The sequence below is a fragment of the Rhinopithecus roxellana genome, chromosome 14 (assembly GCF_007565055.1).
Source record: "Rhinopithecus roxellana isolate Shanxi Qingling chromosome 14, ASM756505v1, whole genome shotgun sequence".
Classification (NCBI taxonomy): domain Eukaryota; kingdom Metazoa; phylum Chordata; class Mammalia; order Primates; family Cercopithecidae; genus Rhinopithecus; species Rhinopithecus roxellana.
This window is the reverse complement of record NC_044562.1, coordinates 122,001,291-122,018,553: the sequence shown is the minus strand read 5'-3', so window position 1 is coordinate 122,018,553 and position 17,263 is coordinate 122,001,291. Positions and strand designations below refer to the sequence as shown.

General features: G+C 46.3%; 1 protein-coding gene across 1 annotated transcript in view; it reads left to right on the top strand.

Annotated features, from left to right (window-relative positions):
* ARHGEF4 (Rho guanine nucleotide exchange factor 4) overlaps nt 1–17,263 on the top strand; it is a 134,594-nt gene that overhangs the window by 103,971 nt on the left and 13,360 nt on the right. The window contains exon 5 of the mRNA XM_030916854.1: nt 11,756–11,895. Coding sequence (XP_030772714.1) covers nt 11,756–11,895 — 140 coding nt within the window. The remainder of the gene's footprint in view (nt 1–11,755; nt 11,896–17,263) is intronic.

The window sequence follows — 17,263 nt, the reverse complement described above, 5'->3', positions numbered from 1 at the left end:
ACCTAAAAATTAAAAATCTGGAGCTGAGATGACTAAATGTAGTATTGGATCCTGAAACAGAAAAAGGCCATTTGGGAGAAACTAAGGACATCTGAACAAAATCTGGACATCAGTGACTATCAGAGTCAGTGTTGCTCCATCCGTGTGATGAATGTGCCTGCTAGCGTGAGACCTTATGGTCGGGGAGCCCTGCTGTGGGTGCCTGGGAACTTTGTGCTGGCTGACCAGTTGTTCTGTACATCTAAAGCTGTTCTTTCAAGTCTATCAAAAATAATCTTTTTAAAAAACAAAAGCTGGCTTGGGTGCAAGTGGCTCACGCCTGTAATCCCAGCACTTTGGGAGGCCAAGGTGGGCAGATCACCTGAGGTCAGGAGTTCAAGACCAGCCTAGCTAACATGGCGAAACCCCGTCTCTACTAAAAATATAAACAACCTCAGTCCAGTGCAGACAGCCCAGTGACCTGGCTGGCCGGCAAGGTTTGGCTCCTTGTGAGCTGTGTGGAGAAACTTCACTTCTTTGGGACCCAGCTTCCTCATCTGTAGAATGGACACATCATTTCGACTTCCTTGTTTATGTCACAAGGATGAAGTGAGAGGCCCCCGTGGGGCCACACCTGGACACATATCCCAGTCCCGCAGTGCAGACCCACCAGGGAGCCGCACCTGCTGTTTTGCTCGGGCAGGGACCACGTGCATGCCAGGGCTCCCCGGGAGCCTCACCTCTCACCCTCCTTCCCGCTTCTCATTCTACTCCAGCCACTCTGCAGTTCTTCCATGACTGGGAGCAACCCCACCCTCTTGCTTCTGGTGCTGGATGCTGTCCCTGTTTCCTGGAACACTCTTCACCCCCGTTGCTACGCCAGCCCCTCCCAAGATCCCACTGGGATCTCCCAGGCCTGGTTGGACCTCCTGTGCCTGTGGTTTCCTAGCATCACCATGCAACATTATTTGTTTAACTCCCTTATTTTCCTGCCAGACCCCCAACACCTTCTTCACATTGCATCCTCAGAACACGTGTATCTGTGGCATATACCGAGTGGACTCTGGATAAATACATTTGATTGAATTCAGAAAGCAGTGAACCAATGCACAGATGTAAACTGGAAGCCCCTGACTGTTTGGTGCTGGATGAACAGCCGGGCCGCCTGCACACCACCCAGTGCCCCCCATGCCCAGATTCCTGTTTCTACTCCAAGACCGTATGCCAGACTCTTTAGAGAAATTTCTCAAAGGGCCCCAAGGCCATGTCAAAGACTGCATTGCCTGCATTTGCTGGAGCAGAGCTCAGTAAGTCAGTACTCACTTTGTTAATGGCTTTTGATGGACAGCAGTAGATCTCAAAGTTGAGCAGGCACCAGGGTCATCTAGAGGGCTATGCAGATACAACCTGGGGGCCCCACCCCAGAGTTTCTGATTTAGTGGGTCTGGGGAGGAGTCTCAAGAATTTGCATCTCTACCAAGTTCCCTAAGTGCTGCTTCTGGTCTGGGGACCACACTTTGAGAACCACTGACTTCCAGGGCAGTAGGTCAGCATGGGAAAGAGATGCATTCGGAGGACATTCCTCCGCCTCTCTCCCTGGGTGGGCAGAGCTACCTGCCTTCCCTTGTAAGGGGAAGCAGAGAATTGTTTGGCTGCTGTTCATCAGAGGCAAAGGCACCCTCACTGAGCATTTCTCTAGAATCTAGAGCTCTTAGCTGCTCTGCTGTCTAAACACTGTTGGAATTTCAGAATGGATCAGAGACTGCTGACTTGTCTTCTGATATAAAAATTTAAAACCCAAAATCAAGACTGGCCTTTGTGTTGCTGGGCCATGTTGTTTTTGTTCCTTTATTCACCTGCAGACACCATGGTCCCATCCTTTAACGCTTTCCTATGAATTAGCTGTGTGAGACCCACAAAGCAAGTAGCCTTGCGTTGTAAGAGAGTTTGAGCCCGTTCTAAGCAGACAAGTGACTGGCTCTCCCACTGGCTGTTTGCACAGAGCCTGAGTCTCCTGGCTTCAGTCGCGAAGTCCTTTGCACACCTTCACCTTCACTCCCTCTCCCACGAATGCCTGCTCAACCTTCGTTCATGCAGTTCTGAAACCCTCAGGAAACACCTCCTCAATCCCACACCCTGTTCTGGGAGCTGGAATGTAGAATGACGAGTAAAAGTACCGGGAGACTCATGTTGAAACTCGCTTTTCTTTTCTCCCAGGCTGCAAATTGGCTAGATGAGCAATCATTTTGTGAACTGCTGAGACCCCAGCTGGGACTACTAAAAAGCCAAGAAAAGTAGTGACTCCTACAAGAAATCTGTTTTATTCCCCTAGAGAGACCATTGCTTTTAAAATACCCCAGAAAAGAAAGTGTAGCAGCAAGACAGAGAGGGAGAGGAAGGGAAAGAGATGCCTTGCCTTTTAAGACATATACTGTGCTATTTACAGATCAGATTACATGATGTCTGGGACTTGCTTTAAAATAGTGGAGAATTGAAAGAAATCAAAGAGGATGTAAATATGGAGAGAGATTCTGTGTTCATGGATGGGAGGGCTCAACAGAGCAAAGGTTTCAGTTGTCTCCAGGTTGATACATAGGTTTAATGTAATTCCTATCAAAATCCCAGAAGGATTTTTTTCTAGCTATAGACAAGATTATTCTAAAATTTATATGGAAAGGCAAAGGAACAAGAATAGCTAAAACAGGAGGCCAGGGGAAGAAACAAAAAAGAATAGCTAAAACATCTCTGAAAAACAGGAATTAAGTAAGAGGAACCACTCTACCAAATTTCAAGAATTATTTTATAGCCACAGAAAACAAGATCATTTGGTATGAGAGGAGGATGGACACATTGATCAATGGGACAGAATAGAAGATGCAGAAATAGTGCCAAACAAGTACAACCAACCAGTTGTTTAAACAATTGTGGTATAATCCACATGCCATTGTTATTTCTATATTTTGTTGTTGTTGTTTTTATAATGACCGTACTAAGGAGGAACTGGCATACCACCGTGATTTTTATTTGCATTTCCCTGATGATGAGTGATGTCGTATGTCCTTATTTATACGCTATTGACCATTTGTATGTCTTCTTTGAAGAAATGTCTATTCAAGTCCTTTGCCTATTTTTGAGTTGGGCTAGGTTTTGAGGTTTTTGTTTGTTTTGTTTTTCAAGTTGTAGGAGGTTTTCAAAAATATTTTCTGGATGTTATTCCCCTATCAGATATATGATTTGCAGATATTTTCTTCCATTCCATGGGTTGCCTTTTCTCTCTTGATACTGTCCTTTAATGCACAAAAGATTTAAATTTTGATGTAGTTCAATTTATCTATTTTTTTCCTGTTGCCTGTGGTTTTGGTCTTATATCCAAGAAATTATTCACAGATTCACTGCTGTAAAGCTTTCCCCTGTTTTCTTCTAAGCGTCTTATAGTTTTAACTCTTATATTTAGGCCTTTGTCCATTTTGAGTTAATTTTTATATGTGTTAGGTAACGGTTTAACTTCATTATTTTGCATTTGGATATCCAGCCTCCCAATACTGTTTGCTGTAAAGACTGTCTTTTCCCTCACGGTCTTAGCACCTTTGTCGAAAATCAATTGACCATATGTGGGAGGGTTTATTTCTGGATCCTCTATTCAGTTCCATTGGACTATGTATCTATCCTTATGCCATTTCCACATTATTTGATTATTGTGACTTTGAAGTAAGTTTTGAAATCAGGAAATGTGGGTCCTCCAACTTTTTTTTTTTTTTTTTCCAAAATAATTTTGGCTAGTCAGGATCCCTTGAGATTCCATATGAATTTTAATGATGAATTTTTCTATGTGTGTACAAAAATGCCATTGGGGCTGGGTACGGTGGCTCACACCTGTAATCCTAGCATTTTGGGAGGCTGAGGTGGACAGATCACCTGAAGTCAGGAGTTCGAGACCAGCCTTACCAACATGGAGAAATCCTGTCTCTACTAAAAATACAAAATTATCCAGGTGTGGTGGCACATGCCTGTAATCACAGCTACTTGGGAGGCTGAGGCAGGAGAATCACTTGAACCCAGGAGGCGGAGGTTGCAGTGAGCTGAGATCACGCCATTGCACTGCAGCCTGGCAACAAGAGTGAAACTCTGTCTCAGAAAAAAAAAAGTCATTGGATTTTTATAGGAATGTATTGAATACGCAGATTGCTTTAGGTGGTACTGTCGTCTTAAAAATATTAAGACTTTCAATTTATAAACATGGGACGTCTTTTTTTTTTTTTTTTTTTTTTAGATTTTCTTTCATTTTTTTCTGCAATGTTTTGTAGCTTTTAGTCTACGTATCTTTGGCCTCCTTGGTTAAGTTTATTCCTAAGTCTTTTATTCTCTGGTTTTTTGTTTTTGTTTTTGTTTTTGTTTTTTGAGATGGTGTCTCGCTCTGTCGCCCAGGCTGGAGTGCAGTGGTGCGATCTCAGCTCACTGCAAGCTCCGCCTTCCGGGTTCACGCCATTCTTCTGCCTCAGCCTCCCAAGTAGCTGGGACTACAGGCGCCCGCCACCTCGCCCGGCTAGTTTTTTGTATTTTTAGTAGAGACGGGGTTTCACCGTGTTAGCCAGGATGGTCTCGATCTCCTGACCTCGTGATTCGCCTGCCTTGGCCTCCCAAAGTGCTGGGATTACAGGTGTGAGCCACCACGACCTGCCAGTATGTTATTCTTTTTAATGCTATTGTAATGAAATTTTTAAAAGTTTCCTTTTCAGATTACTCACTGCAAATATACAGAAATAAAACTGATTTTTTGTGTTAATTTATATTCTGTAGCTTTGATGAATTTTATTAGCTTTAATAATTTTATTGTGGATTCTTTAAGGTATGCTACATATAAAAAGGTGTCATCTGCAAACAGATAATTTTATTTTTCCTTTTCAATGTGGATGTCCTTTATTTCTTTTTCTTGACTGCTCTCACCAGGACTTACAGTACTATGTTGAATAGAAGTGGAGAAAGCAGGCATCCTCGTCTCATTCCTCATCTTAGGGATACAACTTTCCATCTTCCATCATTGATTATGATGTTAGCTGTGAGATTTTCATATGTGGCTTTTATCACATTGAGGACTTTTCCTTCTATTTCTAGTTTATTGAATGTTTTATCACAAAAACATGGTCAATGCTTTTTCTGCATAGATGAAGATAATCATGTATTTTTCCTTCATTCTGTTAATTTAGTATATTATATTGATTTGCTCTCCTACATTGACCCATCCTTGCATTCCAGAAATAAATTCCATTTGGTCCTGATATATAATCCTTTCAATATGCTGTTGAATTCCATTTCCTAGTATTTTGTTGAGGATTTTTGCATCTATATTCATAAGGGATATTAGTCTATAGTTTTCTTGTAGTTTCTTTGTCTGGGTTTATTATCAAAGCAATACTGATGTTACAATGAGTTGGGAAGTATTCCTTCCTCTTTAATATTTTTGGAAGAACTTGAGGAGAATTGGTTTGATTATACTTTAAATATTTGGTAGAATTCACCACCAGATGGTAGAAGCCATCTGGCCCTGGACTTTTCTTTATTGGACGATTTTTTTATTAGTCTTCAATTTCTCTACCAATTATAGATCTATTCTGATTTCCTATTTCTTCTTGAGTCAGTTTTGGTATATTATGTGTTTCTAGAAATTTTCCATTTCATCTGGTTTATTTAATTTGTTAGCATACAACAGTTCATGGTATTCTCTTATAATCATTTTTATTTCTGTAAAATAGGTAGTAATGTCCTTACTTTGCTCATCAAAACTTTTGATTTTTTACAAAGGTACAAAAGCAATTCAGTGGAAAAATGATACTCTTTTCACAAATGATGCCAGAAATAATACCATTAGACCATCCATAGGTGATGAAAATGAGCCTTGACCTAAGCTTCACACATTATACAAAAAAAAAAAAAAAAACCATACACAAAATGAATTATAGATTTCCATGTAAAACTTTTAGAAGAAAACATTAAGAGAAAATCCTTGAGAACTAGGGTTTGGCAAAGAGTTCTTAGACATGACACCAAAAGCATGACTCATAAAAGGAAAATTTGAGAAACTGAACATTATAACAATTTCAAACTTTGGCACTATGAAAACTCTAGCTAAGGCAATGAAAAGACAAGCTACAGACTGAGAGAAAATACTCGCAAACCTCATACCTGACAAATAACTCAAATATATAAAGAACTCTCAGAGCCAGATGTGGTAGCACAAGCCTGTGATCCCAGCTACTGGGGAACTGAGGTGGGAGGATCACTTGAGCCCAGGAGTTCCAGACCAGCCTGAGCAACATGGTGAGACCCTGTCTGGGAAAAAAAAAAAAAAAAAAAAGAACTTTCACAGTTCAACATTAAAACACCGAGTAGTGGCCGGGCGCGGTGGCTCAAGCCTGTAATCCCAGCACTTTGGGAGGCCGAGACGGGCAGATCACGAGGTCAGGAGATCAAGACCATCCTGGCTAACACAGTGAAACCCCGTCTCTACTAAAAAATACAAAAAACTAGCCGGGCGAGGTGGCAGGCGCCTGTAGTCCCAGCTACTCGGGAGGCTGAGGCAGGAGAATGGCATAAACCCGGGAGGCGGAACTTGCAGTGAGCTGAGATCCGGCCACTGCACTCCAGCCTGGGCGACAGAGCGAGACTCCGTCTCAAAACAAACAAACAAACAAAAAAAAACACCGATTAGTAAATAGGCAAAAGAGGGCAAGGCATGGTGGCTTACACTTGTAATCTCAGCACTTTGGGATGCTGAGGCAGGAGGATCATTTGAGGCCAGGAGCTCATGACTAGCCTGAGCAACATAGTGAAACACCGTCTCTATGAAAATTTTTTCAGAAAATTAGCTGAGTGTGGTGGTGTGAACCTGTAGTACCAGCTACTCAGGAGGTTGAGGTGAGAGGATCCCTTGAGCTCAGGAGTTTGAGGCTGCAGTGAGCCATGATTGTGCCCCTGCACTCCAGCCCAGGCAACAAAGCAAGACACCATCTCTTAAAAAAAAAAAAAAAAAGGGGGCAAAAGATGGCCGGCCGCAGTAGCTCATGCCTATAATCCCAGCGCTTTGAGAGGTCGAGGCGGGCAGATCATGAGGATGGAGACCATCCTGGCTAACACAGTGAAACCCTGTCTCTAGTAAAAATACAAAAAATTAGCCGGGCGTGGTTTCAGGCGCCTGTAGTCCCAGCTACCCAGGAGGCTGAGGCAGTAGAATGGCGTGAACCCAGGAGGCGGAGCTTACAGTGAGCCAAGATCAGGCCACTGCACTCCAGCCTGGGTGACAGAGCAACACTCTGTCTCAAAAAAAAAAAGGGGGGGGGGCAAAAGACATAATGAGATATTTCACCAAAGAGGATATATGGCAAGTAAGCACATGAAAAGATGTTCAACATCATCAGCCTTTCAGGAAATGAAAACTGACACCATGATGAGATATCACTACACACCTATCAGAATGCCTCAAATATAAAATAGTGACAATATCAAGTACTCCTGAAGATTCAGAGAAACTGAACTCTTAGACATCGAGAGTAACAGGAATGTAAAATGGCACAGCCACTCTGGAAAATAGTTTGGCAGTTTCTTAAAAACTAAGTAGTCAACTACCGTCTCACCCAGTAATTACACTCCTGGGCATTTATCTCACAGAAATGAAAACATGTTCACACAAACCCCTGCTCGTGAATTATCATAGCAGCTGCATTCGTAATAGCAATAGTTGGAAACAATCCACATATCCTTAAACAGGTGAATGGTTAAACCAACACTGGCATGGAATGCCATGGAATGCCATGGAATGACATGGAATATGACTCAGCAGTAAAAAGGAATGAAGTATGAATACACATAGCAGCTGGGATAGAGTGCAGGGCATTTGGCTGAGTGAAAAAGCCAACCTCAAAAGCCTACGTACAGGTTGCTGTGGTGGCTATGCAGATCTGCACTGGTGACAGTGCCATACGCTTATGCACACACATTGTACGAACGTCAGGTTCTTGGCTGCGAGATCATACTGGACTTACAAAAGCTAGACCATTAACGGAAACTGGGTGGAGAGTGCACAGTGCCCTGTGTACTATAGTGGTATACCCTGTGACTCTAAAATCATTTCACAATAAAACGGTTTTTTGTTTTGTTTTTTGGGTGTTTTTTTGAGACAGAATCTCACTCTGTTGCCCAGGCTGGAGTGCAGTGGAGCAATCTCTGCTGACTGCAACCTCCGCCTGTTGGGTTCAAGCAGTTCTCCTGCCTCAGCCTCCCAAGTAGCTAGGACTACAGGTGTGTGCCACCATGCCTGCCTAATTTTTTGTATTTTTAGTAGAGACAGGGTTTCACCATGCTGGCCAGGCTGGTCTTGATCTCCTGACCTCGTGATCTGCCTACCTCAGCCTCCCAAAGTGCTGGGATTGCAGGCGTAAGCCACTGCACCCAGCCAATAAAATGAATTTTAAGGCCCTAGGGGAGAAGGTATGACAATTTGACAACTTTTGATGGATTGGTTTGTTTTAGATGTGTATCGTGGTTACGTTTTTTAAAGAAAGAGAGATGGGATCCTTATGTTTCAGAAACATATGCTATGGTGTTTACAGATGAAATTATATTGTATCTTAGATTTGCCCTAAAAACCATCTAGTGGGGAGTGGAATTAGATGATGAAACAAAAGTGGCCACATGTTGAGAATTGTTGAAGCTGGACAATGAATATATAGGGTTCCTTATACTATTTTTTCTCCTTTTGTGCACTTTTGAAACTTTTCATAATAAAAGTTTTTAAACATAAAATGAAATAAAAATCATGAGTGTTCCGAGGGACTTGTAGCTATGTACAAGGTTAGGAGAAGGCCCTTGGCTCCTGCTTGCAAGCTGGACTCTGGCCACTGCCTCCAGGTCGGAGACAGAGTGTATTAGTCCATTCTCACAGTACTATAAAACATTACCTGAGACTGGGTAATCTGAAAAAAAGAGGTTTAATTGGCTCAGAGTTCCACAGGCTTCACAGGAAGCATGACAGGGAGGCCTCAGGAAACTTAGATCATGGCAGAAGGCTAAGGGGAAGCACCACCTTCTCCACATGGCAGCAGGAGAGAGTGAGTGAAGCGGCAAGTGCCACACACTTTTAAACGATCAGATCTCATGAGAACTCATCCACTATCACGAGAACAGCAAGGGGGGAATCTGCCCCCATGATCCAGTTAGCTCCCACCAGGCCACACCTTTAATTCAACATGAGATTTGGGCAGGGACACAAATCCAAACCATATCCCAGGTCAGTTCTGGGGACACATGTGGAGTTTTAACTGTGTTCCTGATGTTGGCGCTGCCAGGCCTTTGGGCTCCACCTTTGAGGAACTTGCCATTTGCCACCCCAGTCATCCTCCCGGCTTCCATCTGTTCAAGTGTTCATCCTTCCATCGGTTTCTTTGTCTGTTTCATCACCATTTATCTGTTTCTTCCATCCATCTGTTTACTCATTTATTTACTTAACATTTCCTAAACGTTGACATTAACGAATAAGTCATGGCTCCTGCTTTCAAGGAGCTCAGAGTATAGCTGGGGGGAGTCAGACCAACACAGTGTACAGGGATGTGTTTCCTGCCATGAGGGTTGTCTGCTCAAGCTCCCTGAGAACAAGATAAGAGTCATAACATGACTCTCACGGAGGAGGAAGTGCCTGAAATGAGTCTTCAGAGTTCATATTTTCACCTGTGTTGGGCCCAAGTGGATAATCCAAGATAATCTTCCTATTTTGAGGTCAGCTGATTAGCAGCCCTGGTTTCATCTGCAACCTTAATTCCTCTTTAATTCCTCACGTAACATAACATATTCACAGGCTCTGAAGATTCCATCTTTTCATCTTTTGGAGACCATTATTGTGCCTCTTGCAAGAAGAGAGTCCAGATGCAGACCCAACTATCTAGAAACTCAAGGACAGAGCAGACATTGTAGGTCCATGGGAAAGGACTGCCCATTCCATGAATGGTGCCGAGACCATTGATTATCCTTACAGAAGAAAGAAATTGGATTCCAACCTCTATACCACAAAAATCATTTCCAGGTGGATTAACAGCATATGTGTCAAAAGAAAGCTATAAAACATGAAAAGATAACAGAGAAGAATATCATTATGACTGAGGTTGGAAAGAATTTCCTAGACACAGAAAACATACACCAAATAGGACTAGATTGACAAATTTGTCTATATTAAAATTAAGGACTTCTGTTCATCAAAAGGCCCCTTAAAAATAGTAACAAGCCACAAACTGGGAGGAGATAGTTGTGACACATCTGAGAGACAGAGGTATCTAGAAGTGAGGGAAGGAATGTGTGTGTATACATACATACATACATGAATACATACATATTTTATGTCAGTGGTATGTTAAAGATAAGCAATTCAATAGACAAATGGGTAAAACTCATAAACACTTCACATTAAAGGGAAATATAAATGGCCCATAGATAAAAGGTCAACTCGTTAGTAATCTGAAATGTCAATTAAAATCAGAGTAAGATACCATTTCATACCCATTAGACCCAAGAATTTAAATGTCTCATAATGCCAATCTCAAGAACTGGCTGGGATGTGGAGGGATGGAACATTCTTGTACCGCTTTCAGGTTCTGGGAAACTATTTGGTGTGCCTAGGACCCAGCAGGGCCACACACACCTGGGCGTCTACACTCAGCAGTGTGAATTCACACCAGGGGTGACGATTTTGCCCAACTGGGCAAATATGTTAGCTATTATGATGGTTTATGGCTCTCCAGAATGCCACATTGCATAAGCAATACACAATACATTTGTGATATTGATTTCATAGGGGCAGGGAGGGATTAGGAAAATAATGTGCTCCTTAGCGGGGCTGTCACGAAAGCAGGGTTGAGAAACAATGTCCTAGAGAAACCCTCTGACGCACACCCAGGAGGCGTGCAGACACCGTCCAGCAGCACCACTGCAACAGCACAGGACATACCCTGCTCCAGCACTACAGCCAACACACACAATGTGAAAGACTCGTACAACACAAGACTCTGCAGCAGTGAAAATGAAACAATCACAGCTACACACACAGTTGAGTAAAAACAGCCAGCCAGAGAAGAGTGGATTTGCTGGCTCCCTTTAGACAAGGTCAAAACCTAGCATAACTGACAGAGTTAAATGCTAAGACAAAGGCATGGGAATAATTTATTAAAAGTTCTAACTCTTGAATATCTCTACAGGAAGGAGATGGGAATGGGACTCAGTGGAGTATACAGGATGTGGAAGGTCAAGTTTCTGGTGTTTTTCCTAAGTAGAGTAATGGGTACCAGGACTGTTCATTGTATTAAATTTCAAACCATATTTGCATGTACAGAACTGTATATTTTCTTTGAATACACACATATATATTGGATAACAAAATGTTAACATTTTTCCTAAGGGCCTATACTGTAGCCAACACAATGGAAAATGGTTTGTCACTGAATACAACCTAAGGGGCTCTCGAGCTGTGTGATGGTGAATACTGTGTTCCCTTGTCAGCCGAGTTGCTGTAGACTGGGTGATGGGTGACTAATGTTGGTGGTGTGAGTGAGATGGTGCATTCTTTCACCCAGACCACATGTTTGCGGCAAGGATGGTTTGAGAACCTAGCCCTGCAACCTGCATCCTCCCCCTGCAGAAGGAGCGTTTGTCCTGAACCCACTGGGCTCCTTCTCCACATGTTCTCCCCTCAGCCCTCCCAGCCCAGCCCCCTTTGCCCAGCTGCTGTCTCTCCTTCCAGCCATGCCTGATGGAGCTCTGGACACAGCTGTCCGCGCTGATGAAGTGGGGAGCGAGGAGGACCTGTATGATGACCTGCACAGCTCCGGCCACCACTACAGCCACCCTGGAGGGGGTGGTGAGCAGCTGGCTATCAATGAGGTAGGGTCAGGGCTGCGCGGGCAGAGGGAGGGACAGGCTGGGGCTACAAGCTGGACTCCAGCACGCTCATGCAAGCCAGATGCCCACAGTCCACGTTCCATGCAGATGCTAGTGGTGTTGGCCATGCACAGCGCAGTTTCAGCCTGTGGTCCTCACTTTGGGATGTGGTGTCAAGAGCACGGTTTGTCCAACACAGGACTCCCTGTGCCCTCCTGGGGCCCACAGAGCAGATGCAATGCCAGCATGCTGGTCCGCCTCATGGGGCTGTCCTAGTGAGCAGCTGCCAAGAGCCATCCCAGCCAGAGGAGTCCTACTTAGTAGAAGGGAGGTCAGGGCTTCTCCAGTCACTCCAGCCCCTGACCCTGCAACCAGCCATTTGGGCAGGCTGGGAACAAGGCGAGGGAAAAACTATTTTCTCTCCTGACAACAGGAGTTCAGAAGTATTGCTGTTGCTATGACAACTGCATGCGAGTTGCTGTGTTTTTGCTATTCCTACTGAAGCAGAAGAAATCCGTGAGAATCCTCATCCAGGCAAAACTGGTTCCCATCTGAGTTCTCCCTTTGCATTCCCAATGAGAGCGAAATCGTGATGCTTTAACACGCCTCTTTCTCACTCACCCTCCTACTTTCTCAGCCTCTTTTACTTAACTGGAGGGTGTTGTTGAACGTCATGGAAGTGTAACCAGATGACCAGCACAAGCACATGCCCATAGCAAATGCCGTGTTCTCCAGTCAGGAGGTACTGGTGTGTTTCTGCTTCATTAAAACTGGACTCTGACAACTCAGGATCTTATAGCACTCAGGTTTTTCCTTAAGAAGGGATCAATTTTGGAAGAGTTAGACTTTTCTGTGAATGAATGAGCTGGGGGGCTTCTCAGAAGCCAGTGAGGAGGGTGGTGTCCTCCTTACCCACTGGACAGAGGAGTGGAATCAAAGGCCCACGAACTCCTCCCAGAGGCCCAGCTCTAGATGATGATTTAAAACAGTCATTAAGGCCAGGCACGGTGGCTGTCGCCTGTAATTTCAGCACTTTGGGAGGCTGAGACAGCTGGATCACCTGAGATCAGGAGTTCGAGAACACCCTGGCCAACACGGTGAAACCCCATCTCTACTAAAAATACAAAAGTTAGCCAGGCATGGTGGTGGGCACCTGTAATCCCAGCTACTTAGGAGGCTGAGGCAGGAGAATAGCTTAAGTCTGGGAGGCAAAGGTTGCAGTGAGCCAAGATGGTGCCACTGCATTCCAGCCTGGGCAACAGAGCGAGACTCCATCTCAAAAATACAAATGCAAATGCAAATAAAATGGTCATTAAATAATGCGCTACTCAAAACCCATGATGCATAAAGAATAAACATGTAAACAAGCTTTCCCGACAAAACCTTTCTCTTTAAGTGACTCTCGTAAGCTATTTGGGATGGAAGATGTTCTGAAATCATGTCACCTGAAGCAGAATTCACAAGAAATAGTTGTGCTTTTCTTTTTTTTTTTTTTTTTAAGTGATGGAGTCCCACTCTTGTCGCCCAGACTGGAGTGCAGTGGCACGATGGTCTTGGCTCACTGCAACCTCTGCCTCCCAGGTTCAAGCGATTCTCCTGCCTCAGCCTCCCAAGTAGCTGGGATTACAGGTGCCTGCCACCATGCCCGGCTAATCTTTGTACTTTCAGTAGAGAAGGAGTTTCGCCAAATTCGCCAGGCTGATCTCAAACTCTTGAGCTCAGGTGATCTGCCTGCCTTGGCCTCCCAAAGTGCTGGGATTACAGGCGTGAGCCACCACGCTTGGCCGGTTGTGCTTTTTCTGGAAGACTCAGGCTGCCTCCTCCATCTTGGGGCTCGGTCCCAGCAGGGGGACCCCGAGGGGGTCTGTCAGATGTAGGGCATGGAGCACTGAGCAGTGACCGTTTGAGCTGGTTCACATGGCTGTGACACCAGATGGCATGAGGCTGTGCAGGGCTGATAGCAACTGACTGCACACACCCGGCAGGGTGGGCTGTCACTCAGTGCATCTCCAACCACAAGGATGACCATCGCAACCAAAGCACTCAGGGACTCCAGAGAGGTGGGGACTCCAGGGCTGGCCTTATGGCTGCGTTGATCTTGTGTTTGCGTTTCATAGTTGTGTGTCTCCTACCTGAGGGTAAAATTATGGACTGTCACATCTTGCTGCTGGCAAGGAGGTGTTTTTTTGGGCTCTGAGTTCCTTGACAAGTTGTTCATTCTAAGATGCTTTGGCCGACAAAGGCCAAGAGCCAGGACTTCTCTGAAAAAAAAAAAACCCCAAAATGAGGTTCTGTTCTTTCTGAGGGAAAGTCGGGCAATTTAGATTTGGATTGTGTAAGTGCCTGTTTGGTTCTTTGGGTTCAGAGGTCTCTCCTGGCGTTGGAGGTTGCTGAGCAGACAGGGTGTTGCTGGTATGCCTTAACGTTTAGGGTGCGTGTCCTTCCCCCTGGGGAAGAGGAGAGCACTTTACAGAGGAGAGCAGGAAGTCAGGCAGAGGGAGCCCGTCTCCAGCGATGCCGCGGGCTGGTGCTGGGGAGGCTGGCTCCTGTCCCAGATGGCATCCACATGCCTCATGAAGGCTACCAGTGCTTCCAGATCCTCATGTAGAAAGGCGATCCTGAGAAAGGCAGTAAGAAGGGCAGGCCTGGGCTTGGAGGCCTCTCTGGGTCCAGCACAGCACTGCAGCAAGGCCATCTCTGTGTTTTGTGAGCGGATGTGAGGCTGGAGCCCTCGCTGTGCCTGGCTTGCACCGCAGACTCAGAAAAGGTGGTGCCTGCCTGTTCGGAGCCGCCGGAAGCAATAAGTGGACTCACTCATCAGAAACTGGAAAGATAAGCAGTGAATGTCCCGTGACAGGCCAGTTCCCAGGCCTTCAGGGCAGCCCTCCCGCAGGCTCAGCCAGAAGCTTTGCTGGGGGTTGGTGTGACTTTAATATCTAGAGATGAGCAAAGCAACAGGTGTCAGAGAAAAGTCCTTACTAAATAATATTCGGCTTGCCCTGAAATCACACATTCCCTTCTGTTTCCTAAGAATATATAGGGGCTCAATTGTGACCCTTTCTTATCTTTTTGGGCTCTCAGTTCCTTGACAAGTTGTTCATTCTAAGATGCTTTGGACGAGGAATATCTAAGATGTTTGACATCAGCGTCAACAAGAAAGGGTCGCAATTTAGCCGGATGCCTCCCTCAGAAGGAGAAACCACCTTGCAATCTCCTAAGCAGAACAAACGCAAACCCTCTGGCCTGGAGAGCGGCCCACTTGGGGCAGAGCCGCAAGGCAGTTTGCTTTCCAGGTACATGAGGACTGAGCTTTATAAGCATAAAGCATATAAAGCATACACAAACAGATGCGTGTGCACGTGCTGTACATAAAGGATGTGGATGTGTGTTACATACATGTAACAGGTGTGTAGTGAGTACTTGTGTCAGGGAGGCACCAGGCCCTAGGATGCACCTGTGCGGAAGCCGTGGTCCTGCCTGCAGGGGGCTGCCCGCAGGCTGTGTCTGTGTGGGCCCCTGCGTTTTCCCGTATGGGCCGGAGGAATGTGCAAACAGGTGCAATGTCTCGTTCCTTCTGCATTCCTTGAGTTACTTGTGCCCTGCCCCGCGTGAGTGTCCAGTCCCTGCCAGGCAAATTAAGGAACACAGATGCTGACTGTCTTCAGTACCCAGGAGTGTACTCTCTTCTTCCAGCACTGGCCCCTCTAGGGCCTACTCCCAAGGCCATGGCCCAGGCCTGGGCCTGTCTGCCCAGTTCCTCGCCCTCCCCGTTGGCCCTCTTGGGCTGCACTGCGCCCCTGCAGTCAGGCCTGAGGCTATCCTAAGTCCTCTGGACTTTTTCCGAAGCTAAAGCCAGAAGTGCCTGTCGGTGAGAGTGACCACCCACCACCGTGTGGGCAGTGCTGCAAGTGTGAGCCATGATGTGTCCAGGGGAGAGGATGGCCTGGCTCCTGCTGGGGAGGTCTGGGGTCTCCCACTGCCCACTGGCACCTGTGGGCGGCAGCCTGTCCCCTGGCTCATGTCTTGCAGCATCCTGTGAGCTGCTCCTGCTCCACCTCATGGAGTGCCTAAGCCCAGCTTGTCTTCCAGCCTGGTGAGGATGAGCACGAGGTGTCTGGGGCACTGATAGGCATCAGGCTCCTTTGTGGGGCTGAGGAGGGAAAACAAGAGCCAGGTTGGGCCTGGGGACAGATGTCCCCAGGGCAGGGTCACTGCCCTTGCTCTCCTGGCATTGTCCGTGAGATACCCCGAGGATGCTATAGGACATGAGGCCAGCTTTTGGCCACGCCTCATGGAATCACCCTGACTTGCCCCAGGTGTCTTTGTCTTCCCTGGGTTCCCGTACCACTGGACATCCCTCCCCAGGCCTGACCTGGCTCTTATTCCCCCTCCTGAGCCCCAGGGAGGAGGCTGATGGCTGTCAGTGCTGCAGATACCTCGTGCTCATCCTCATTAGGCTGGACAACAGGCCGGGCTTAGGTGCTCCATGAGACAAGGCAGGAGCAGCTCACAGTCCCTTGGGGCCACTGCTGCCACTTTTGCACAGGGTTGCAAGGTCACCTGTTGGCCAGCCCCTCCAAAGTGGCTTTCCTCTTCCCTTTGTACTCCCAAAGCCACAGCACTGGGGGTTCAGCCCTCATCTGCACCAGACACCTATGTCTCCCTTCTGCTTGCACATCAGTCCTGCCACCAGCCTAGTGGGGACACTCCTCTCCCTGGCGGGAGCTGTCTGTCAAACTCCTCAAGGGCCTAGGCATTTGTCTTGAAGCTTTTTCTTTTCTTTTCCTTTTTTTTTTTTTTTTTTTTGAGACAGGGTCTCACTCTGTCACCCAGGCTGGAGTGCAGAGGCCTAATCTTGGCTCATTGCAACCTTCACCTCCCAGGCTCAAGTGATCCTTCCACCTTAGCCTTTCTCGTAGCTGGGACTACAGGCACACGCCACCACTCCTGGCTAATATGTGTATCTTTTATAGAGATGGGGTTTCACTATGTTGCCCAGGCTGGTCTCGAACTCCTGAGCTCAAGCGATCTGTCCACCTCGGCTTTGCAAAGTGCTGGGATTACAGCTGTGAGTTACTGCACCCTGTCTGCCTTCAAGTTTTTCTGTTAGGTTTTTGGTCATGAAACTCACATAGGAAAGCTGTTACCATTGCCATTCCTGCCATAAACCCAGCTCTCTGGGATATAGAGGCTGAGGGCCCCTGGGCAGGGAAAAGGACCCTACTCAGTCCTCAGTCAAGGCTGCTTCAGCCACCTTCAGTCCTCCCCAGGCTGCCCTGTTGTGTGTGGGGCAGAGGATGTGCCCAGCACCCAGCTAGGGCTGAAGAACCAAACCGTGCCTGCCCAGGCCTGGCCCAGTGGCGAGCAGGCT